General features: G+C 47.2%; 1 protein-coding gene across 1 annotated transcript; it reads right to left on the bottom strand.

Moving 5' to 3' along the window:
- Positions 1-262: 262 nt before the first annotated feature.
- On the bottom strand, positions 263-11,823 carry LOC144125499 (uncharacterized). The gene is made up of 6 exons (XM_077658940.1): positions 11,549-11,823; positions 10,693-10,786; positions 10,083-10,158; positions 7,893-8,022; positions 1,506-1,541; positions 263-417 (listed from the first exon to the last, which is right to left on the bottom strand). Exons 1-6 carry the CDS (start codon positions 11,562-11,564, stop codon positions 263-265), a joined length of 507 nt encoding a protein of 168 aa, XP_077515066.1. The 5' UTR covers positions 11,565-11,823.
- Between the last annotated feature and the right edge of the window lie 12,599 nt (positions 11,824-24,422).

Here is a 24,422-nt window from a genome sequence, read left to right as displayed (position 1 = left end):
ACGCGACACGCCTGTACAAAAACTGCGTTTGAAAGCGGTTTTGAACGCTCGAACTAAGAACTGCGTGCGCAACGAAACAAGCACAATGTACAGGGTCTGTGCAATTCAGGCGTTCGAACCAATGGCGCGTATAGAAACTGTACACGGTGCGTGTGTGTCTCGCGAGTATGCAAAATAACAAGCGGCTCCAAGCGTCGTTAGAGACAACACAGGATGCACTAAAAACAGCGGCGCTCCGGCGGTGGCTGAAACCGAGGCGGCCCTACGCCTTGAGAACGGACTGTAGCAGCATCTGCCGGTGCGAAGTGCGCATGTGCCGGATCAGGGTGGCCTCCTTGGCGAATTTCTTGTGGCAGTGGCCGCACATGAGGGGCTTCACTTGCAGGTGAATGGAGCGCAGGTGTCGGTTGAGGTCTCCTGCGAAGAGCACCCACTTAGCATCGATGACCCGCGCAGAGAAAAAAACTTCTCTCGTTCGCCACTAGGTGGCGCTGTCTCGACAGACGCGCTCTGCATTGTTCCGAAGAATGAGAGTGAGGCGTAGCTCAGAAACACCCTTATCTTTGTGACGTCGCTTGGTCAGTGCGCTGACATAGAAAGAAACCAGTTAGCAGCAATTTATGTGTCAGGGAGGATTTCCAGGATATGTGTCACAGCTGCCCGTCGTCGGCGTACTGTTCCATTACGGGAAATCTAATGGTGTCACCCCTGCACTGCCATGAGATCCAAGTGAGCCTTAGCCGTGCGGGAATTGGTTACATCACTACCCCACCGCAGAAGAGCTCGTTAGGCCAGCTGGTAGACTCATACAGGGAGAGCATTCTGGCTAAAATAGGAGCACACACTCGCTGCGCAGGAGTACGTGGTGGTGCTCGTCCTGATGTCCCCTCTAAGGAATGTGCGTTCCTCTTTACGCCAGAATCCTCTTTCTAGGCTAGTTGTCTCCGTATGGCTTGTGGACACGCTTAGCCAACTTGGAGGACATGACCCCATTCTCACTGCCACCAGGTGAACACGGCTATGTGCAGAAGGTTATCACGTGGTCCTGGAGTGGTCACTAAGTCAGTGTTCTTGTAACGAAAGACATGCTATAGCTGCCGATCCCAGTGACCATGGGCAGTGCTATCGTCTACGTGGGCTAGAGTGGGTGCACTGAAAGCGCGGCGTTAGAACGCGGTCCTGCTGTCCTGTCGTCCAGGTGGCTGAGGGTGAGGTGTAGGGTGGTGCGCAATATAGCTATAAATTGCACCTCTTGACATGATAAACTGCTGAAGACACGTGCGTTATAACAGTGGCATAGAATCATATCGTCGAAAGCCTAACTGCCACAGATTCCGTTAAACGCAGAAGACGAAATTACAGCTTTTCATGTTGAAACAATCTGCCGCAACTGCTACGACTACAGAAGGAATCTATTTGTCCACAACTACGACAACAAGCAAGGTGCATGAAGTGATACCACGGTGAAAAGATCGCAGCTTAAAGGACACTGCAGCGGCACATACCTACGTGTAGCCACGTTGCTTCCATGGGCACAGAAACTAAGAAAAAACAGTGCAAGACAAATCGGAACGCTATTGCCTTCTCTACATCTTCGAATAATGAAGGAACCCACCAAGACAACTCCCTTTTAGCACAAATGCGTCCGAAGAGCGAGTTTCTCGACCTCATGACTAGAGGTGGCAACCAGCCGGTAGGCCGCATTCCTGATTTTGAAAATGGCCCTGTGAAGAACTGAAGGAGAGGCACTCCCAAGTGTTCCGTTGAAAACGTCCAGCACCACAGCTCTCCTCGAGTTTGGCACTGATTGCGCTCAACCTCAAAGCTAATTCTTTACCTCTTCTCCTTAGTCTTCACCAATATTCCGACTGTCGCTTGTCCTCTCCTGCTTTCTCCAAAGGCTCAGATGTCTTTAAAGATTGTAACTTTACTCGTGTCGAATATTTCTGTTTTTAGCTGTGAGCATCTATTTTTAGACGCCGCTTCAGCTCTGGGATTCAGAGTCCATATTGTTTATTTGCTCACTATCCGGTTGCCGCAAGTGGATATCTCGTCGCCATTGCTTTTGCTTGAAGGTTTTCTAAATTGTGAATACAGCCTTTTGTCTCGTCTTCCACTTTCAACTGAAAGGAAATAAAATGGTCTGAATTTGAATCTGAATAAAAAGGCGAAAGCACCTCGAAGACGTACGAGTCATTGTAAAGAGAGAGCCCAGTACATGTGTTGTACTTCGATTTGTCTCTACGGTGCGGGCTTATAATTGTCAAAGATCGAGGTTCGCCTCTCCCCCCCTCCTCCAAATACAAAATTTCACTATCACCCGAAAAAAATAACTCAGCTCTTTCCCGGAGGCCAAAATACTATTGCATAAAAATATTGCTACGCATCACATAAGAACATCCTTAAATAATTAGGAGCACGAAGAAAAGAGTATCGAAACCCAGTCAAAACGCACTACAGGATTCTAAGACAAAAAATTTCTGTAGTCTGTAGTCTTGTCGTATTTTGGGCATGTCTTGTGTAGTCTGTCTTGTCTTCTGTAGTCTGTCTTGTCTTTTGTAGTCCTGTCTTCTGTAGTCTGTCTTGTCTTTTATAGTCTGTCTTTTGTAGTTTGTCCTCTCTTTTGTAGTCTGTCTTGACTTCTGTAGTCTGTCTTGTCTTCTGTAGTTTGCCTTGTCTTCTGTAGTGTGTCTTGTGTAGTGCTCGTACACTGTGTAACAGTCGTTACTGTCACCTGTCAATTAACACAGGATTTGTGTTCTGGAGTAGGCTATGCACAAAAATGCACAGCTTGTTAATGGTCGCCTGTCAACACAAGCTTTGTGCATTCCAGAGTAATTCGTGCACAAAACCACTAGAATTGAAATGAAAATGATCAATATTTATTTACTGTTTCGTGTTTTTCGAGCTTGCTGATGCATGCTGTCCAGCGTTGTCCTGGCCGCAGGTTCCTAGATACATCGCCCATGAGCCAAGAAAAATGGTTTTTGTCTTGGCTGAAAAAAACAAAAAATAGAGATCACCGCTGCTACCTGCGCAAAAAAAATGTGAAAGCGTTGACGCCCCCTCGACACTGGTCGCCTTTCAAATTTGGCGCCATGATTGTTTTCTCGTTGACTTGATTGGTTATCAATTAACTCTTATTTTACCCTCACTTCATCCCAGCAACGATTTCGAGTTTTCAAATATTCCTCCATGGATCGTTCCTGCCCACTCACTGAATACTTGCCCAGTCTAATCAGGCATTCATTGCCTTTCGCTTCTCAATAATTACCTAATTGCCTCTAATTTATCATTCTTGTTCCTATCTCCTGGTTAAGTATAGGACACTTATCACTGGTCACGTGATTGCTCATTTCGAGTTTTCAAACTTGGCGCCAAGCTTTGGCTTTGTCCATACTTCCAGTTTTTTAAACTTGGCACTATGCTGTAGCTCCTACTTTCAGCGTTTTCAAATTTTGCGGCACTTTTTCTCTGGTCCAGCCAGCCACTTTTGGACATTTTTGGCTGCAAATAATTATCCGATTATAAAATTTTCTTTTCGAGCAGCATCCTCACATCATCCTCTGCCAATTACACAACCAATCGTTTTCTCGTTGACTTGATTGGTTATCAATTAACGCTTATTTTACCCTCACTTCATCCCAGCAACGATTTCGAGTTTTCAAATTTTCCTCCATGGATCGTTCCTGCCCACTCACTGAATACTTGCCCAGTCTAATCAGGCATTCATTGCCTTTCGCTTCTCAATAATTACCTAATTGCCTCTAATTTATCATTCTTTTTCCTATCTCCTGGTTAAGTATAGGACACTTATCACTGGTCACGTGATTGCTCATTTCGAGTTTTCCAAACTTGGCGCCAAGCTTTGGCTTTGTTCATACTTCCAGTTTTTCAAACTTGGCACTACGCTGTAGCTCCTACTTTCAGCGTTTTCAAATTTTGCGGCACTTCTTCTCTGGTCCAGCCACTTTTTGGACATTTTTGGCTGCAAATAATTATCCGATTATAACATTTTCTTTTCGAGCAGCATCCTCACATCATCCTCTGCCAATTACACAACCAATCGTATGACGCTATCTCTTCTGAGTTGCCCACAACTGCTGCGGACACGATCCCCGGCAACATAGCCTAATAAACTCACTTTATTCAAAATGTTGTAATACTGAACAAGGCTTATGACTGGCCGAGTTGGTACTGACTCACCTTAAAACCAGCCAGAACACACAAGACGACATGAGCTCAAGAGGCGGGACTAACAAAAATTTAATTGAAGATTTTGATTATTTGATTTCTGAGGGTTTAACGTCCCAAAGCGACTCGGGCTATGAGGGACGCCGTAGTGGATGGCTCCAGAAATTTCGACCACCTGGGGTTCTTTAGCATGCACTGACAACGGACAGTGCACGGGCCTCTAAAATTTCGCCTCCATTGAAATTTGACTGGTGCGGCCAGGATCGAACCTGCGTCTTTTGGGACAGCAGCCGAGCGCCATAACCACTGAGCCACTGCGCGGCATCTTTGAAGGAAAGCCGCTAAAGAAGACCCGCGAAGAGATACAAGCACACAATAACCCACAGCAGTGAAAGGGCGAAGTGCAATCAAAGGTCACTGGCATACTAATGAATAATCTAAAAAAGCAAATTCCTTACGGTGAAGGTTTTTCGATGGCTTAGCCACACGTGTCCTTAGCCTTACCGATGTAGTAAGCCTCAACTATCTACCGACAGATTTATCCCTTCCATAAACCACTGATGTGTCGTGGAAATTAGGCGTGCAAAGAGACAGGTCATCCTCAGATTTGCATTCACAAGATTTAGTGTGCAGTGCCAGATTAGAATTTGCCTTCCCCCTATAGAGTGAAAGTGCTCAGTCAGGTGCAAATTCAGATATCTGCCCGTCTGCCCATATTAGTTGCAGCCATAAGGCAGTGGAATGCAATAAACTCCATTACTTTGCAAGTGGTGAACCCTTTTTTGTGACACTGTCCATTGTGGACAAGTACCCAGTTTTATCAAGCCTTTTTAATGGCGGCGCAAAGGCCTCCTGTCTTGCACTTCGCTGTTAAGACAACAGCAGCATTACGCTTTCCCGCGACTTTCTTGAGACTGTGAAATACTGTGGAGGTAAGGTGTATCAGCATCATCGGAGTATGTGCTCCTTACCCTCGAGCGAGTGACAACATACTATGAGAGGTTGTTGAGATGGGCAAGTGGGACCCCAGCTGCTTGGAAACCTGCTACAACAATGCGTCCTCAGCAGTGATGGCATGACTTATCTAAAGCTGATGTCATGCACACGATTGCACACCCATCAAGTGTTTCCATCTTTACTGACCTTAACCAGCGACAAATACACCTCTTCACCATCCTTCCCCAACGAGTGGTCCGACTCGTAGCTAAAAAGAGCCTTCCCCGATCTTTAGCTGTGGCCCCGACAAACATATTCGTCCACAAAGTGCAAGTCTGCATCAAGAAACTGCTAACGGTTCTGCTTAGACAATTCTGATGTAAAAGACAGGCCTTGACCGCATGCCTTAAGGACTCCTAAAACATCTTGTGCCAACTTATCTGAGCCTTCTATGTCCAGAAAAATTACAGTCATGAACATAACGAAATGCTACTATCCCAAGGTCTTCATAACAGGCCTCTAATGCCTTATCGACTTTAGACAAAAAAAAATGTTGCTGCGCAAAGGTACGACCTGCGTGTAAATACCGCCCTGCCAACTGACAAATGCGGATTTGCAGTAAAAGGACAACAGCCCCAAGAAGCCAGCAACCGAAATCACACAATCATCTGTAAAAGCATGTTCATTGTTCACCCTGATGCAGTTTGCACATGCCTCAGAGGTCTATCATGTGACAATGAATAGTGCAGGCCCTCCATGTCGATGCTCACTGCAGAGCACCTGCCCAGGTTGCTGTCCACAAGAAACTAGAACTCCACAGAACTCCACTTTTGTGAGTTGGCAAGGCGGTATTTACATCAGAAATCAGGCATATGCAGAGGGTCCCAGGTTGCACTGTTCCTCCGCGACATTCTTCTATCCAGAGTCGATACCGCATCAAAGCCCTGTTTGGAAGGCCTCGGCATAGTAGCATTTCATTATGTTGATAGCTACCTAATTTTTTTACACGAGGGCTCAGATAAGTTGGCACAAGACGTTTTAGAAATCTTTAGGCATGTGGTCAAAGCCTATCTTTTACGTCTGAATTTCACTAAGCATAACCGTTTGTAGCTTCTTGACTTAGACCTGCGCTTTGCGGACGACCACATATGTTGGCGCCAAAGCCCAAGATCAGGAAGCCTCTTAGCTACGAGTTGAACCACTCGAGGCTGGTGAAGGACAGGTTGGCAATCACATGCATCACGACCGCTTTATGAAAGTCATGCTATCACAGTGCTTAGAATGCATTCTCGGAGCAGGTTTTCAAGCCAATGGCACCTGGGTTCCCACTTGCCCATCTTGCGCACCTGTCAGAGTGTGTTTTTACTCTGTCGAGGAACGGAGCACCGTTCACATGATGCTGACGTAGTTGAGCAGCACAAAAAGACGGGCTCTATACCTTACATCCACGCTATTTCGCACCATTTCAAGAAAGTTGCACCAAAGTATGATGTTGTTGTTGTCTTGACCGCTAAAAGTATGGTAGGAGCCCTTTGCTTCTTCGTTCAAACTAGGCTTGATACAACTACGGGTAATCGTCCGCTGTGCACAGTGGCAGATAAAAAATGTTCACCACCTGCAAAAGTAAACCGGTTTTTTGCATTCCACTGCCTCATGGCTGAAACTACTATGGGCAGACAAGCAGAAATCTGAATGTGCACCTGGCTGAGAGCACTTTCACTGTATAGAGAGGAAGGCGAAGTTTCACCTGACACTGCACGTTCAATCTCGTGAATGCAATCGGATGACGACCTTTCTCTTTGCACGCCTGATTTCTGCGGCTTATCACTGGTTTAGGGAAGTGATAAATCTGTCCAGATATAGTTAAGGCTTACTACATCAGTAAGGCTAAAAACAAGTGCCTGGCTAAACCGTTGGTGAACCTGCACTGTAAGGAATTAGTTTTTTAGATGGTTTACTAGTACGTCAGTGCCTTTCGGTTATTTTTTGCCCTCTCACTGCTTTGGGGTCTTGCATGCTTGAATCTCTTTGCAGGTCTTCTTTTTCCACTTTCTTTCAATAAAATTTCAGTTGTTAGACCAGCCTCATCTTGTGCTCATCTCCTGTTTTGTGTCTTCCGGCTGGTTTTAGGATGTAATACTGAATGCCGAAAGAAAGCCATTTTAGAGTCCATTGCACTTATAATGGCCACAGCTATAATGAATGTTCATTTATTACAAAAAATAGTGCTTACTTCATTAATTTTATGCATGAAGTATATGACACTGCATCAAAATAAAAAAAGGACTAAGCCTCTAACCCTCATGGCCAAACTGCAGTTACAGAAAACGAAAGGACACCATAAACATGCCCCACATGCAAAAGCTTGCACTACAGGCCAATGCAGAAATAAGGTCAGATTACTTCCCAAACTGCATGATACTGCCACGCAAAGCAAAGATTGTGACAGGCAATAAAGGAGCAACAAAAAAGCAAACTGTAGGTAGCAGCCAATCTCATGCAGACAAGCTACAAGGTCAGGCCAACATAGATGTGGAAGAAATTTGAAAAAAAAGCCAAAACAAGCACGTAATAATTTTTAAGGTTTTCACAGCCCTTTAAATGGCAAATACGTTTCTGAAAAAACATAACAGAAGCGGCAATTTTTTTTCGGAAATCAATTTTTTTCATGAACTTTATTATTCTTGAAGCATGGGCGGGCATAGAGTAGTCAGATTAGTGCATGCGTTCCTAAGCAATGCCATGCCAAAAACTGTACTTACAGAAAAAGCTTGCCTTACTGAGTGAATACCACTGGCCATCCACTAATTTCTCAGCCTGCTCCAGGCCCCTGGCAAAAATCACACGCAACTTGGTGGCTTGCACAATTTCCATGCAGCTCTTGGTCTTTAGCTGGAAAAAAATTGAGGGATCAGTGAGATATAAAATTTTACATGCATTGCTTTGTTTCAATAACCAACTAAGAAAGAAACAGCGGTTTCTGTGAGCGCAACTATTTTTTCACACAAGCTTTCTACAGTAAACCTCGTTTATCGCGACCTAATTCACACTGACTTTCTGCACGGTCCCAGCACTACTGTGTATAGCGCTATGTTTTCAAATGCTTGTTAGCTCTGAGCCCTTGGGCTTGCACTTGTTAATGCAGAAAACCTCGGAAAGGCCAACCAGAGCTTCGAGCTTTAAGCCATAGGTATTCAGAAGCTCAGTGGTCTGTGGGAGAACTTTTGGCTTGGTGACACAGTAGCAAATGCTGCTCCAGCTACTTTCACTCCATTGCAAAGAACTCGCACAGCAGAGACCTGTCCTCTATTTTGCATTGCAGAAACAATCACTGAAATTCAAAGCACGCATACTAAATGCACACCTACCTTCCAACACAGCTTCATAATAATGGGTATAATTATTGGAATGAAATACCAGTCAGTACATGTAGTTTTCAGTTTATCCAAAAATTATAAGCAACCGACAAACAATAAACATTAAAAGAGAAATAAAATAACCAGAATTGTTTAAAAAATCTGTCAGAAGAATTATGTGACATCCACTACACTCCAGCAGTTCTTTGCCTTTGTGCACCTTCAAACCACAGTTTCTTACAGGCACATTTGCACAGAAATTGGGTTGAACCTGATCTTTAAGAACCTTTTTTGATGCAACAGTAGGGAGAAACCAGGTTTTACCCAAAAACGAAGCGCCCTACACATTGCATCACAAGCCTAGATGGTGCACTTGAGTCACCTCTTATGCTTATGCAAGAAACAGGAACATAATTCTCATGACTAAATAAAAAAAAAGGAAGTGCAATGCATGTGTAATGCAGAGAAGATATAAGCAATACCACACTAAAACACTGGGAGGATTCCAAGAGTAGGTGAATGCATGAATAGGTGGCAATCAGATGGCTAAATGAGATTAGGAAATTTGAGGAAAATGGGCGGTAGCATGTGGCACAGGACACAGTTACCTAAAATGAACTAGAGAACCATTGTTTTGCACTAATTTTAACAGCACATTCACATGACAGACAAAATCACTAACTCCAGGAACAGACTGAGCATCATGCAACTTAATGTCAATCACCATTGCAAATGGCACCAACACCGCAGACTGCACATGAGGAAAATTAGACATATTTTTGCTCCCAACTTTGAGCAGCAGTCAGCTGCGCTTTTAGGAGCAAAGCTCTAAAGTACGGCAACATTGGTACGTTGTTTTACTGACATGAGGGTGCTTGTGAACGTGCAAGTCCCATGTTTGTTTTGCACCAAATGTGTTAGTTGCGAGGTATGTTTAACTAAAGAGGGGCATCTAACATGGGCATCAGCTCTTCATTACTTCCATTCTATATCCCTCGCTTATATCACGGTTCAAGTGTCCACCAAAATGTGAGACAGTTGCTGTTACATTTCCTTGGATTTTCCTTCAACTAATTTTAAATTTTTAAAGTATAAAGCGTTAAGAAGGTAGAGGTACAAACTGTGCAGTATAGCCATATGCTATGGCAATAAACCAGCAATAAATCAGTGCTGACAGCAGCTTGCAAAGTGCATTGCAAGGATGCTATATCATACAAGGATTGGTGTCATCGTGCAATGTTACATTGCTGACTGACAATTTGGTCTCTGTATCAGAAATACTGGTAAACCATCATTGTAGAGCACAATGATTTTAAAGGGATAAATGAACATATAGGTCCTTTTCGAGGACACATATGCTTACCAGGCAACAGGTGTGCAATGTCAAAGCACGTTTATGTTAACAGCAGCTGCGTCAAGAGCTACATCAGCGACTATATTTTGTACAAGTCTACAGTTCCGGTAATTATAAGCTGAGGCACTGCTGTGAAGTGCATGTAGAGTTTCATGCATTTCTAAACCTAGCTGCAAGCCTATATTGAAAATATTTTTCTAAATAGGCCGCTAAGATATGCATCACTGAAAAAGAATAACTACCATGAACGGATCAGGAGGGATGACACAGCCGAAGGCAGGAAGCACGCATGGCCCAATAGATGCTGGCCGCTGGCAACTGCAAATAAATACATCCAGAGCAACAGCTGTCAGTGGCTGTAGCCATGTCATGAATGACAAGAGAGGAAATCGTCTACTGCTTTAAAAACTAAACTTAGACGTAATATAAGTAAATAAAAAACCAATGAGCTAGCCCATGACAAAACAAATGAACAGATTTTATGTAATGCACCCATATACATTCTTTGAGAAGAGTCACAATGACTGTTATAACCACACTGAAAGATGAGCTGGCTGAAATACCGCACACCAATTTGAATATAGGATGTGCAGGTTTTCATAAATTCCTATCATGGTGCCTTGCACCAATGTCTAGGTATTAAATTGAAAGTTGCAACCAGTCTGCCTTGGTTAAATGAGAAGAGAGAATGGAAAAAAGCATGCCTTCACTAGCAGGAAGCTTGATACCTCACAGCACAGCTTGGCATCATAGAAAAATTGCTAGCGCATTTAACAAATCTGCATACAATTAAAAGCTGCACAAATTTGTTGACTGGCAATGCAAGTAAAGGCAAGAAAAACAAAAAAATACCAAAGAACACTCGTGAGTGCGGCGAAGGGAGGTCTGTGGGTAGGATCCCGTGCCTGGGAAGAGTTCCGAGCTCGGAGAATCGCCGGCACCACAGCTGATGGCACGCAACCAAGAATAAATAACAAAGCGAAAATAAGTAACAAAAAATCTATCGACAATCGCGAACGAATTGAATGCGGGCCGCAAAAGCGAGGGATACAGCAAAAAGGTAGAAATCCTAAATAAGTGTGCAGTTGCATCTCCGACAGCTCGCAGTGCTCAGAAGGAGAGGAAGCATCAACGTTTACAGCTCAGGAGAAGCAAGATTGATCTAACTTTGACATAACACTGCCTCAAATCCTGTTCCACTGGGGAAGCACAGACAGGTTTACAAATGACAAGGCGATGAATATGAACTAGCCTTTTGCATGCGATCACTGTCTCAAAATTTAGTATGACGCATATTAAGGCACAAGCACTAATCCGATGAGTACTAACCCTGAGCAAAATAGTGCGGTGTCTGATCGCAGCTGGCCTAGCGCGAGCGCTCCGCCGCACGGCACTTCTCGCTCATCGTCTTCTACGCAGTGCAAATCCATGCTTTTGCACCGAGTGTCGAAGCGCTAGCAAGCGAAAGCGTAACTCTGTTGTGATATCTGGTGCCATTTTTATTTTCCACGGCACGCGAGTAATAAATGCACATAAAGACAAAGAGAACAACACTTGTCATGCAGGATATAGGCCCTGCTTTTTTGGCGCCGCATTATAGCTGCGGCTACCGCAGGCGGACTGCCTCCACTCACATCCCTATATAGCCGCATACAAATAGCACGTGTGAATAGAGATCATTAGCAAAGAAACGCAGAGCGGGACTCACCGGCCATGCGATTCATCCAGGCTTAGTAAAACGGCGCAGGAGTCTTCGTTCCCCTAACAGATGAAAAGACGTCGCAGCACTCTTTCTTCATGGCTTACCCGTTGAAACTCGCCAATATTGACAGGCCGAAATCCTGGTCGTTGGCTTCCAAAACACACTCCTGCTCACCTTCCTATTGAATGAGTTCTTCACACGTGTCCGCCGTACAAGTAATCAAGCAATGCCTCAAAGAGGCAAATAATACAAAACATAACGTATCGGTTGCGCTGCAATGGCGCCGACGGCTGCGCTTTCGTGTCGGTGAAAATTTGCAACCGACAAAAAAATTAGTTTTTTAAACCATGAATACTTATATTATCTTCACAACAAAGACATTGCATTTATTTTAAAATATTTTTATATTATTTAAGAATACTAAAGCGCTTTCAGTTACTTTTTCTGGTATGTGGTTTGTAGAAGCTGCGATCCTGTGATCCCCTGAAGTGACCCGGATGCCTAGCAGACGACGGAGCAGACGACGGTGTTGACAGATTGCAATTTCGTTTCATGCCAGATAAAATCACTAAGTTGCGACAAAAACAGCGAAGAAAAGCGCCGTATCTCAAGCTGGCGAATATCGTGGATAAGTTGAACGCAATTGGCACGATGGAGAGTAGCTGCTATGCATTAATTTGCGCGACACTGGCACGCTCACCGGAGATCATGAAATTTAACAGCTTAATCGGTGACCAGTACAAGCGGAGTGCTTTGATATCAACTGCGTTACGAAACTACGTCGATACTTGCGTCTCACTTTAGCTAATATGCAACAGCGGCTAGCACTCGCCGCATCCTGATCGCGTGTAGATTAACAAGCAAGAGCCCACTAGCGCATCGAAGCAGGCGTGTTTTCGAGTTCGTATCGTTACGATAAATACGAGTTGTTTCGGCACGTACTGGAATTGAAGTTCTCAGCCTGTGCGTCACGGACGGTGACGATGGCGTCGCGGACGATCTTAACTAAGACTCGCCGCAACGCAGCCGATAACCCAAGGATATGTGCGTTAAAGGTTGTTCACCAGTAGTGCAAACGTGGGCATAAAGTATCGCTCAGTCGCAGCGCCAGTCGCTCGCTTCTCGATTTTCCAGCCTTCCGAGTGAAGGTCGCAACCTGTTGAGCCAATCAGTGAGCCAGCGGGAGTGAGCGAGGCGAGCTTTCGGGAACGACGCCGCCCGCGGGCGCGCCGGGCAATGAACTACGCGCTACCCCCTGGCTGCCCTAGTCGTCGCTAAGCCTAGCAGGTTTCGCATCAATGCAGCAGCTGAGTGCACTTCGAAACTGGCTAGCGCTGAGGTGCTGCTCTCGTCATCGTTTTACTGTGAACCTCGTCTCATAGTAAAACAAAGATATGCTCGGTTTCCGCGACACCTTCAGGAGCGGAGCCAGCTGAGGCCAGGAAAGCCGCGATTGAGCAGCAGCAATTAAAGGCGCCGTGGGGAGACATTTGTTTGTATTCCTGTTATCGCTTCTACCAACGACTCGATATTGGCCAACGATACTCCATCCGACGGCTTAGTATGGACTTGAATAAACATTACTGTCGCATTTTTCTGACGCTGGCGGCCGGTATTCAGGCTGGCATGCCGCGCCCGTACGTTATCATGTCACTCAACTGTATGGCCGTGGTGCACATCAAAACCTCCAGACATCCTCCTTTTCGCGCAGATTGTCATAGCACACAGTCACACTGGGACCAGAGTAGTTTAGAGGACCGAGCGCGGGTGCACAGGAGCTAGACTGTGTCAAAGCAGGTGAAACTCTTTAAAGCGCGCGGTTGATATCAGTCCCAAGACTTTATTCTCATTTCGACCGAGAATCAAATCGGTTCAAACTCGCCGGCCGCCGCAATTCACCTTCGGCTGCATACGCTGCTGTCTATATTTAGCGACATTTTCGTGTCACCGTCATGAAATGTTGAGGGAAGGCAATGAACGACATCGTAAAGTATTTTTTTTTTGCTTTGCTATTTTATGATAAGCACCACGTCACTGCCGCTAAAAAAAATTCTCCGCCAACACTGCATCAGCATTGGACTTAAGAGCGTTAGCTACGAGAGCTCCAAGTGTTTAGATCGAGGTCCTAGATCGGGGTGCTCAGCAAACGTGAAGAAGACAAAATACAAACATCTGAGGGCATTTCGTTTCGGAAACATTCGTTCTAAGATACAAGCAGCGTCATCTACATCAAAGATTTTGCACTACTATTGCGATTTACAGCCACCTTCGCTAAATCCGGTATGTTTCCTCCTTATATATCAGTTAACGAATTTTATAAACGTGTGCATTACAAGATGAATTGTTTGACCGCATCCGGAACCCTCTGCGACAAACGATTAGGCCTTATGGCTGTCTGGAAGTCCCCGGAATGCACAGTTTGGGGGCGAAAAGGTCGTCGGTGCGAATCCCACGCATATTTTGGGCTTCATGTAAATATTTATTTTATCCTCAGGAACATGACAAGTCAAATGACACCACTTCGATCGTTATGCGTCAAACGGACGGCCCCCAAATTTGATGCAAATGGGGGTCCCCGGGGTTCCACTTCGATAGCCGCTATACTGGCATATGTAAAACGAATCGAAGGTATCTGTGACAACTGAGGCTCTACGCGCCCGCTGTTGCTATGTGATATAGTGTGGTAACTGTCTTGGCTAGTTTGACCTTCCCTGCAGACAGACGTGTCCTTGACAAACGTAAGTAGTAAGAGCTGACGCTCTTAAAACTGAAACGCGCCGAAACTAATATCGGGGTTGCCTTGAACATTTATACAGAGAACTGCGTGCATGTACACACATGCTGCCTTTGTGTAGCCGGATGGTTATGGCGAGTAATTTTCCCTGATTGACGACTAACGACATTCTTTTCCGCGACGCATAGAAGTGTCCTTGGTTTTTTTCTGCGCATGTAGTAGTAGCGGTACATTATGTTACATTGCTTGAACATGTCACAGAAGCCAAGAGGACACTGACTTTCAGTAGCGCCATTCGACTTGCGCACACCGATTGGTGTGCAGGCGCTGTCGTGGCTGCAGCTACATGCCGCCACCGCAAGCGCGGGCGGGTACGCAGGCACCGCTGGCTTCGTCGCTTGTGCATGCAGCTTTTTGGGCTTTCAAAGCCGCATTATACTCTTGAGCATGCACTACTTTCATCACATTTTCATGTGGGAACAGAAGGGAATTAGGTGAGTGCTCGAGCAGTGCCTCTCCTCTAAGCCATTTCTGGTTCGGTGAGAGAGCCAGGTCGCGGGAAGCAAGTTGAAAACTAGATTCGCCAATGTGAATGAGCACCTCATTTCGCTCTGTGCCCGTCACCAACAGACCAGAGCACCTCGCATCCTCTTTGCGACTCGCCACAGTGAACGCGCTTTGAAGCATCTTTTGTCAATTTGATCCTATCGCTGTCACACGACCGCATGACAGTATTTCTAGAATTCTGCAGTAAAATAATTACCCTCACCAGGAATCTGTCGTATGACACATCCCACGATAGGTATCTATCGCGCGGCACAATCCACGACAGGTATCTGTCGCGCGACTCATGCCACGACAGGTATCTGTCGCGCGGCATATCCCACGACAAGCTCTTGTGTCGCGCGACAGGCCGCACGACAGGTAATTTTGTCGCGTGAAAAGAGGCGCGATAGAAGTCTGTCGCGCGACTGAATCCACGACAGGCAACTTTGCTGAGGCACGCAATCTCTGTCGCGCGGCACTACTCCCTCTGTCGCGCGACAGTACCTGCGACAGAAACCTGTCGCGCGACAAATGCTGCGACAGGGACCTTCTTCGCACGACAAAATGCAAGAAACATGTCTGTCGTGCGGCAGGACCCACTACAAACAACTTTGTCGCGCGAAAGAACCCACGACACGAAGCTTGTCGCACGACACATGGCCCGACAAGACAGCTTGTCTTGCGACACAAAATTGTGTCGCGCGACAGATGCGCGACAAAAAATTCTGTCGTCCGTTTTGATCGGGAAGCGATTCGCTTTGAAAGCTTTTGAACACGCGCGCATCGATCCTTGTTTTTCAAGCTCGAATCCTGTTCTGCTGTTGAGCAGTTAACCAGGGCACGCGACTATCCACTGCTGTGACTGTGTTTTCAGCGTCCGGCTCCTGAGTTCAAGGTCAGTTGATCGTATCCAGCCATGGTAGTTGCATTTCGATGAGTATATGAAATGCAAGAACGCCCGTGGGCTGTGCGATGTCAAGAAGCATTAAAGATTCCTAGCCGGTCGAAATTAATCCGCAGCCGTATACGCTGCGGCATCTCACCCACTTCTGGCACTTGAAGACGTTACCGTGGATTCCGAGAAGGCAGAGACCGGAGACCCTATTTCTTTAGGGCCAAAGTTCTGCCTGGACCCGGGAATGAAGACTGGAAAAATCAGCGCTGCGTTTATTCCTTCTCTGTCTTGTCTCACGTAGCGCTGGCTGTAAGTATAGAAGCTTCCAGATATAATATACCATGCCAAGATGCGCAACTTGGTGTCGGTATAAAAGAACGAATGTAGTGAGCAGGGCACGTTGTCTGAGAAAATGTGTTGAAGAAATTACGTAACCATGTTTTTTTTTTCAGTAATCGTCAATATATGTCTGGCACGTCTTGCACCAATCTCTGAAATATCAGACAAGTGTTCACAAAATAGGGACTAGCCGCCACGGTGGCTCAATGGTTATGCTTCTAGGCTGCTGACCCGAAAGACGCAGGTTCGCTTTCCCCTGACCCGAAAGACGCAGGTTCGCTTTTCCCTCACCTCTTTCATTTCTCTCCTTCATACTGCCTGCTTTCCTTTATTTCCGTTACCCCAGCTCAGGTGCCGCCGCCTAAGTGATGGCAGATGCCGGGGTTTGCAAAACTCTTTTAATTTTCATTTTTATTATTTTTTATCAATAAACACTGACTACTGCTACATCCCGGCCGCGGCGGTCGCATTTCGACGGAGGCGAAATGCTAGAGACACGTGCACTGTGCGATGTCAGTGCACGTTAAAGTACCCCAGGTGGTCGAAATTGTCCGGAGCCCTCCAGTGTGGCGTCACTCGTAACCTGAGCTGCTTTTGGACGTTAAACGCCATAAACCAAACAAAATAAGGAGTATCACGGAAGCTGAATAAGGAACATTCTGATCAATACCTGAGAAACTAATCGTCAGCTGCAGCGGGCGGCACTCGGAAAGTGAAGTGCCGCATGTAACGAGCAGGTGAAGGACGAAAGGCAAGACTAAGCGGTGGGCACCAGAGGTGCGTGCGTGGCATCTGTCACTTCTTCGTGTGCTGTTTGCCACGTCATGCTAAGCCAACAGGCCCACCCATCGACTGTCTTGGATGGAACGTCGGGGAAGAGGACCCTCTCGATGCACCAAGGCATTTATCGTGTTGGTCACACGCTGCCGTCTTCTGCACGGGCTGTTATGTGGGCTAAGCAGTGTCCCGAAGCTGTACGCGGGCTATAAGGGACGCCGCAGTGAAGGGTTCTCGACTAATGCCGGCCACCTGGAGTTTTTTAATGTGCACCGACATCGCGCCACACACGGCTCTTTTTGAATTTCGTCATCGATCCCTCAACCCTATGCTCAGCAGCCAGACGCCAAAGGCACTGGTCCATTGCAGCGGGTCCAGAAGGCTTTCTAGATCTGTTTTAAATGAGGCTGCTCCCGCTAGACGCATATACACCCCGCTTTTTTAGTGTCATTGTATGTGCTTGATGCGTGACTTTGTCTCCGTCGAAGGGGCTGAGGTGGGCATCAGGACCGGCCGCATCCACGCCCGTGGGCCCGTTGGCATGGAGGGACTGCTGACCACCAAGAGGCTGCTCAGGGGAAGCGGAAACGTGGTCCAGGACTTTGGAGAGTCGGGCACCATGAATTACCTGCACGAAAACCTTCCCGCATCCTGACTCCTTGGACCTTCCTCGCCCACTGCTTCTTGTACATAGTCCTCGTTCATATACGCTTCGAAATAAATGGGAACGCGCACGTGAGTAGCTGGTGGTGCATATTAAAGCGTTCGGAGGCAACGGTGCATGGGAAGCACGTGCTCGCACCGATAACGTACAATGGTTCGCGTGGATCCGTTTCAAGGGTCGACGTATCTCTCAACCTCGCGCTCTCTTTCAGCGCTTCCTGCCCGACGTAAGCTCTTAACTCTGGTAGTGCACGCAGTACTTCCATGGATGAATTCTTGCGTTATCTGTGTAGCGAAGTGCCTTCATTTTTGCTTCTACTTCGATGGCTGCTTCTGTTGCGAGTTAACAGATATTGGGCTTCTTTGTAGGCGATTTCCACAGCACTTTCTGAGAGCACCGTTACATAAGACGCGCGCGTAGTTAGCGCAAAGCGCTGAGGCTAGTACACCCTCCACCAAGGAAATAAAAAAAACACACGCGAAACAGGTAGAATAAGTCATTCATTGACAAGAGCGTGTTATTTAGCAAATGGATTTTGCTGCGCGTTGTTAGGGTCTGACGTATGTTTTGCATCGATGTTTTGCTTTTTCGTGAGACCTTTCAAGAGATGAGTCACAAGGGCTGGTGCTATAATGGTAGAGCGATTTATTGCGACTACTGTAATGCGGCTTTCTTTTTTTTCATCCCTTAAATAACGGGCATGCCGAACGGAACTGAACAAATATATTGGAAGTAAATGCGAAAAACAGTTGACTTATTTTTTTATGCGTGTATACGCCCGCGACTTGCTCAGACGGAAGTGGTCGACTGTGTCGGCAGCGGATGAAGTGACGAAGAAATTGGGTTTGTAAAAGAAATCGGCGTTTTCCGTCAACCGGTCAGTCGATTTGTACCAGGCGCCAACACAGGGTAAAACCGAATTGATGTACAAAAAGCGGAAACAATGATGATAGACTGCGCGTGTCATTAAAAATTTGCAATGAGGAGTATATTTCAAACAATGAAGAAATTTCTGTCAACTTTGACCTGAGCTGGATTTCAGGACCGAATGTGATTTTTATAGATGCTTTTGAGGGGTCTCAATATTCGCCCATCGAAGCAGCGTACAGAAGAGGCGGCAACCTTTTTATCGCCATCAACGCTGCACGGCGGAGATGCAACAGGGTATAGCAGCCGTGTATGGTCCGTCATTCCTGCAGCAAGCAACGGGCTTGTTCACGGTACAAAAATTAAAAAATCTGGCGCTAAATGTGAGGCAAAATTTCGCGGGGGAATTTTCTACAGGCGCGGTGAGCAACTGTTACCACAGTCGCCCACTCTACTGATCCGCCACGTCACATTGATAAAGCTGCACTCAAGTGCTCTCTTATAAAAGAATACGAGTAAGTCGGCTTTGTGTAAGATATACATAGATTAAAATGCGACTATCTTGCACTGTCCCCCCCTCCTCCAGCTTTTGATCGCGCCCCTAGTGGCTGACGGCAGTAGTTTTTATGCGCGAAGTGTAACAATCACAGCGCCGCCTGGGCATTGATGATTACCTAATGGGCTGCGTTAGATCGCAGAAAAAAATAGGTACGGATTTAACGCAGTTAAACCGAATAGACGTGCGAAAACATTTGTTTAGCCTGATTGGCTCATAGTTTTGCTTTGCTGGGGGATGTCAGGCGACGATATTAGACTCAAGATAAGCTCTGTTTGAGGTTAAACTGCAATGTTCCGTTCGCGCCGCAGATGGAAGTTGACGGTGACGACGACGTGCAATGCACAGCGAGAGAGGGCGCTGCGGTTTAACAGTGGGCATGATCGGCTGCGGCGATGGCATAGTGCTCTGGCCAGCGAAGCTGGTGTGTTCGCTCCGCCGCGAATTCGAATCCCAGTCATGGCAATGTTTATTCTATTTACTTATGCTGTGCTCTTGGCACAAACCCACAAAGATCGCGAGATCTTGCTCGGGGTTTGCACATCAGAATAGTGCTTACGCTCTAAAACACTCAGTAGCGACTACAGTACGCGGCCAAGATTCTAAGGAAACACGAAATCTCATGAATAAGAGTTCTGACATTCAGCTCCCGCGTGAAAACCACCGCATTTGCGAGCGAGTCTGCTGCCTTGCAATGACGGCGCCTGCGTGTAACAATGCACTAAAATTACTGTAGTCTAATAACACAGCTAACACGGAATTTTAGGCACGTGTTTTGGCAGCTATATAGCGGGTTTAAGAACTTACACTGACCTGCCTAAACTTCATACTAGCTCATATTGCGATTCCTGCAGTTGTTGAAGGTTCGCTTCTGTTGTATGCGTTGTAAGCTCATGTCATGCTTGAAAAACTACACATCCAAACTGTTATCTTACCACTATTGCGTTCACTTGGGGATCCTGCGTAACTCTGTGGGATTTTGCCCTCAATGAAGAATTCCACGGATACCGGCCTCCCTTGCGGCCTTGCGCATTGGAACGAGGTTTTGCTCCGCAGGTTATGCCTCCGTGCCGCCCTCACCCCCTGCGGTGACGTGGTCGCGGCCGGCAAAGTTCCATGCCCTCTTTGGCGACTCCTGCCCCTTCTGCCCTTCTCCAGCCTGCGAGATGTGCCCACTCTGGACCTGAGGTTGGATCCGGGAGCCTAACCACGGGACCTTGGCGGACCTCATTCGGGGATATCTGCAGGCCACATATATCTGCAGGCCACTTCTAGCCCCAGAAGGCATGAAAAAAGGCTTTCGGCTGAAGCGCGCCATGCGTCAGGCATGCACAGAGAGTAAAAAAACACAATTAAAAACGATGTTGCTCAATTCTCACGTTGATTCACATAACGCTTTCGCCCTCCTGTAAATCTATAGAATACAGTCTATCTGACTTATAACGGCCGCAGTTATAACGAACGCTCGCTTGATAAGAACGAGGATGGAACTACCGCCAAAATATATATTAGGGCTATATGGCACTACCCGCCGCGGTGGCTCAATGGTTAGGGTGCTCGGCTACTGATCCGGAGTTCCGGGGTTCGATCCCGACCGCGGCGGCTGCGTTTTTATATAGGCAATACGCTGAGGCGCCCATGTGCTGTTCGATGTGAGTGCACGTTAAAGATCCCCAGGTGGTCGAAATTATTCCGGAGCCCTCCACTACGGCACCTCTTACTTCCTATCTTCTTTCACTCCCTCCTTTCCCTCTTTTTTACGGCGCGGTTCAGGTGTCCGAGGATATATGAGACGTTTCCTTTCCCCAAAAACCAATTATTATTACTATATGGCACTACGTCTCAGATCAAACGAACTACCGAGGCTGCACCTCTCAGTTGTAACGAATGAGGAGGCTCTGTAAACTTCCCTCCGCAGTTGGAAAACGCCGCCTGCCGCCAGTGTGGAGACCGAAGAGCGTCTCCTAGCTCCGTATGTCCCGAAAGAAGCTGTCATCCCCCTTCCCCCCAATAAAAAAACAATAACAATGTCGCATTGTAACTGCAGTTAACCGCCAGCCAGGCGTGCCCCGAGAGGAAGCATGGTCAATCGCTGCATGTGTGTGCCGGCTGGGCGAAGAGTATCTCAAATGGAACCAGAAGAGGGGTAAGCACGAGACAGGGGCAACGTTGAAAGCGATACTACTGCTCACGGCAGGTCGCCAATTAACGACAGCGATTTACAAAGTTTTAATTCCAGTCACGAGGTATGTCTTGCTGGTCTACCCGGTCAGATGGCATGCGTCGCCAACCGAGTAGAAAATTCGCCTTCTGCTCTGCTTCCGCGTGCAGGCAGCTCGCAGACAGTAGACAGTCTCCGTCAGCCTTGTGTAGAGCGGTAGAGCAGTGCGCACCAATTAATGAAATTAGTGGTTTTTGAGGAAAGGAAATGGCGCAGTAACTTCCTCACTTCTTGGTAGACTTCTGATCCGCGCCGTGATGGAAGTGAGACGCAAAAGGCGCCCGCGCGCTGTCAGTGAACGTTAAAGATCCCCAGGTGGTCGAAATTATTCCGGAGCCCTCCACTACGGCTCCTCTGTCTTCCTTTCTTATGTCAATCCCTCCTCTACCCCTTCCCCTACGACGCGATGGAGGTGTCGACCGAGATGGTGAGATAGTTACTGCGCAATTTACTTTCCTAAAAAATCGTGGTTTTGAGGAAAAGAGATGGCACCTCAACAGCGTCTGAGGGAAGGCATAACGGAGGGAGTGAGAGGAGGAAGAGAGAAAGGTGCCGTAGTGGAGGTCATCCGAATAATTTCGACCAACTTGGAATCTTTACCGTGCACTGACATCGCACAGCGCATGGGTGCCTTTTGCATTTCGCCTCTATCGAAACATGGCTGCCGCGGTCGGGTTCAAACCCAGGTACTTCGGCTCAGTAAGAGTGAAATCAGTCGGAAGCCACTGTCTTTCGAGTAAAGTGCTAGTTCCTACATGGTTTTAGGTCTAAGTGGCTGTACTGCCGCGCGAATTTTTTGTGAAGAACATTGTAGCTGCGGCGAGGTGTCGCTTTACTTAGAGCCCAATGCGCTGCTGGGGCGCTTTACACAACGATTACTCGTACAGTAAGTTTAGTGTGGAAATGCGCTGTGGTAGCTTTGTCGCTGCATCTTTACAAATTGGTCGAGGATTAAAACGAAGCGCCCGACCTACCGTCAGTTGTCATGAACGCTTCCATCACTACTGGAATTGACGCGTCCCTATAATGCGGCTTGTCCGCACAAAGGGGTTCGCTGGGGAGGGCATGACCGCACTGGAAAGCTTAGAAAGCGGCTTGATAGGAGACTTTTTAAAGAAATCAACGCCACTTTTGTCTGACTGTATTTTTTGGCTTGGCACGGGCACGGGCAAAGCACCTTATACTTCGTTCTTTTATCGTGCCACAATATATTTTGTATTTTTTCACTGTAATAGAGCAAGTCGACCTACTGCGAACTTCGGATACAGCGAACGGATATAACGACCCTCAGGTTCGTTATAAGTGGGCTTGACTGTACTTGTGTGCCCAACCACGAGCACGAGCACCATTGTGGCCTAGTGGCCACGGTATTCGGCTGCTGGCCCAAGGTCGAGGGATCGAATCTCGACCATGGCGGCTGCATTCGATGCAGAAACTTTCGCTTGTTGCGCGATGCAAGTGCACGGTAAAGAAACCACAGATGGTCGGAATTAACCCGGAACCCTCCACTGTATACGTCTCCACCAGTCCCGTGCAGCTTGGGGACGTTGAACCCCAGATGTCAGCCTGACTACTCTGGGCGCGTTTAGCGCAGTAAAGACACTCAAAAAGGGCCCGTTACTAGTAATGAAGTGAAAATATCGTGTGATATAATGGAGCCGAAGTCAAACTGCTGGCCTCTCGCTTGAAAGGTAACCGCTTTGCCGACTGAGCCGTGGAGGCACCCGCAATCTTTATTAGATAAAAAGAAAAACATCGGCCTCCCCTCTATGGCCGTATGCCACTTACCCTGACCGGGTATCTCTCCTCAAAACTCAGGGTGGTAAATTCAGGATAGTGTAACCATTCGGGATGTTGACCTTGCGCCGAAAACAGCCTGCTCTGTAACGCATGCTATGTCCGCGAAAAATAGGGTCGGCATTGATTATTTTGTTGACGACCTTTCATGCTACTGTTCCAGAGTGAGTAGCGCAATTGACCCAGAAATGTCACATGGCGCGCGCGAATTTTACAGCGAGAACCATATGGGTGTCGTTGTGCTTGCGGCGGTGGCCTGCTGAGTAACTCGGGGAACGAATTGCAGCGCATGACTGAACACATAAGCAGGTGAAAGTAGAACGGCAGGCTTTAAAATTCATATAAAGAAAACTAAAGTCACGTTGAAACCACACCTACAATATGCGGTCGGACACTGGAAATGTTTTTGGGAGGAATCTGGGCCGAGCAGTGCCGGCATCTCCGGATCATGGGAAGGAAACTGCGAAGTGAAATTTTAAAATTGGGATTGTGTAAAACTGTGGCTGCTGATCTGTAAAGTTAAAATAGTGAAATAGTGTAAAGGAGCTGGGCAGAGTGTAAAATTGGGAAATAAGACTAGGAAAATTGGCTATGATAGTGAGGCCGCTGCTGGCGCAGGGCATTGCGGTTTGGCGTGGCTCTTGTCCCGAAGGCGAAAGGCACCGCGGTGGCTGAGTTGTTATGGCGCTCGGCTGCTGGCACGAAAGACGCGGGTTCGATCCCTGCCGCGGCGGTCGAATTTCGATGGAGGCGAGAATTCTAGAGGCCCGTGTACTGTGTGATGTCAGTGCACGTTAAAAAAACCCAAGGTGGTCGAAATTCCCGGAGCCCTTCACTACGGCGTCTCCCATAGCCTGAGTCGCTTTGGGAAGTTAAGCCCCCATAAACGTAACGTTGTCCCGAAGGTGAAGCGGGCAACGTCAAACTGTAGAGCTGAGTTCGTGAGCGACACCATTCACGCGAAGAACCAAATGCCGTAGGACGGAGACAAGATGCGGGCTTTGCAATAGTACAGAGTAGATCACACTTGTCTAGAGCGCTCGGGCGGTGCGCTGCAGGGCAAATGAAGTGAAGTCTTTTCGCACCTGCTTTGCTAGCTCTAAGGCACTGGCGCCTGTGCGGTTCACGTGTCTATTCTGCTGCTCTCCAGCGCAACCATTATCAGTGAAAGTCAATAGCTGCTTTAGAATTCCGCTTTATTTTCCCCGGAGGGCACCTCTCGAGCACTCTAGACAAGTGTGATCGACTCTGTACATGAACGAGCCTACCTGGTGCCCTATTACAAGTCCTAGCCGTTCAGCTTTCCTTCTAGCTACGGTATTCAGACCGTGATTTTTTGCGTCGCAGATCAAATACGGCTCGACATCCGCGGAAAGATCCGCGCACAAGAGCAGCAGCGGGCCTGTTTCGCCACTTTCGGGCCCACGTGGCGATATAACAAACGATAACTACTACGTAAAAGATGAACCATCGCCCGTCGGTGG

The sequence above is a fragment of the Amblyomma americanum genome, chromosome 1 (genome assembly GCF_052857255.1).
Source record: "Amblyomma americanum isolate KBUSLIRL-KWMA chromosome 1, ASM5285725v1, whole genome shotgun sequence".
Classification (NCBI taxonomy): domain Eukaryota; kingdom Metazoa; phylum Arthropoda; class Arachnida; order Ixodida; family Ixodidae; genus Amblyomma; species Amblyomma americanum.
This window is presented reverse-complemented; position numbering and strand designations above follow the sequence as displayed.

Excerpts from the sequence above, each read along its gene's own strand:
- LOC144125499 (XM_077658940.1), bottom strand. Across the intron at positions 8,023-10,082 it reads TCCCTCCTGATCCGTTCATG|CTAAAGACCAAGAGCTGCAT; the intron begins GTAGTTATTCTT and ends ATTTTTTTCCAG. Across the intron at positions 418-1,505 it reads AGCAACGTGGCTACACGTAG|GAGACCTCAACCGACACCTG; the intron begins GTATGTGCCGCT and ends TGCTCTTCGCAG.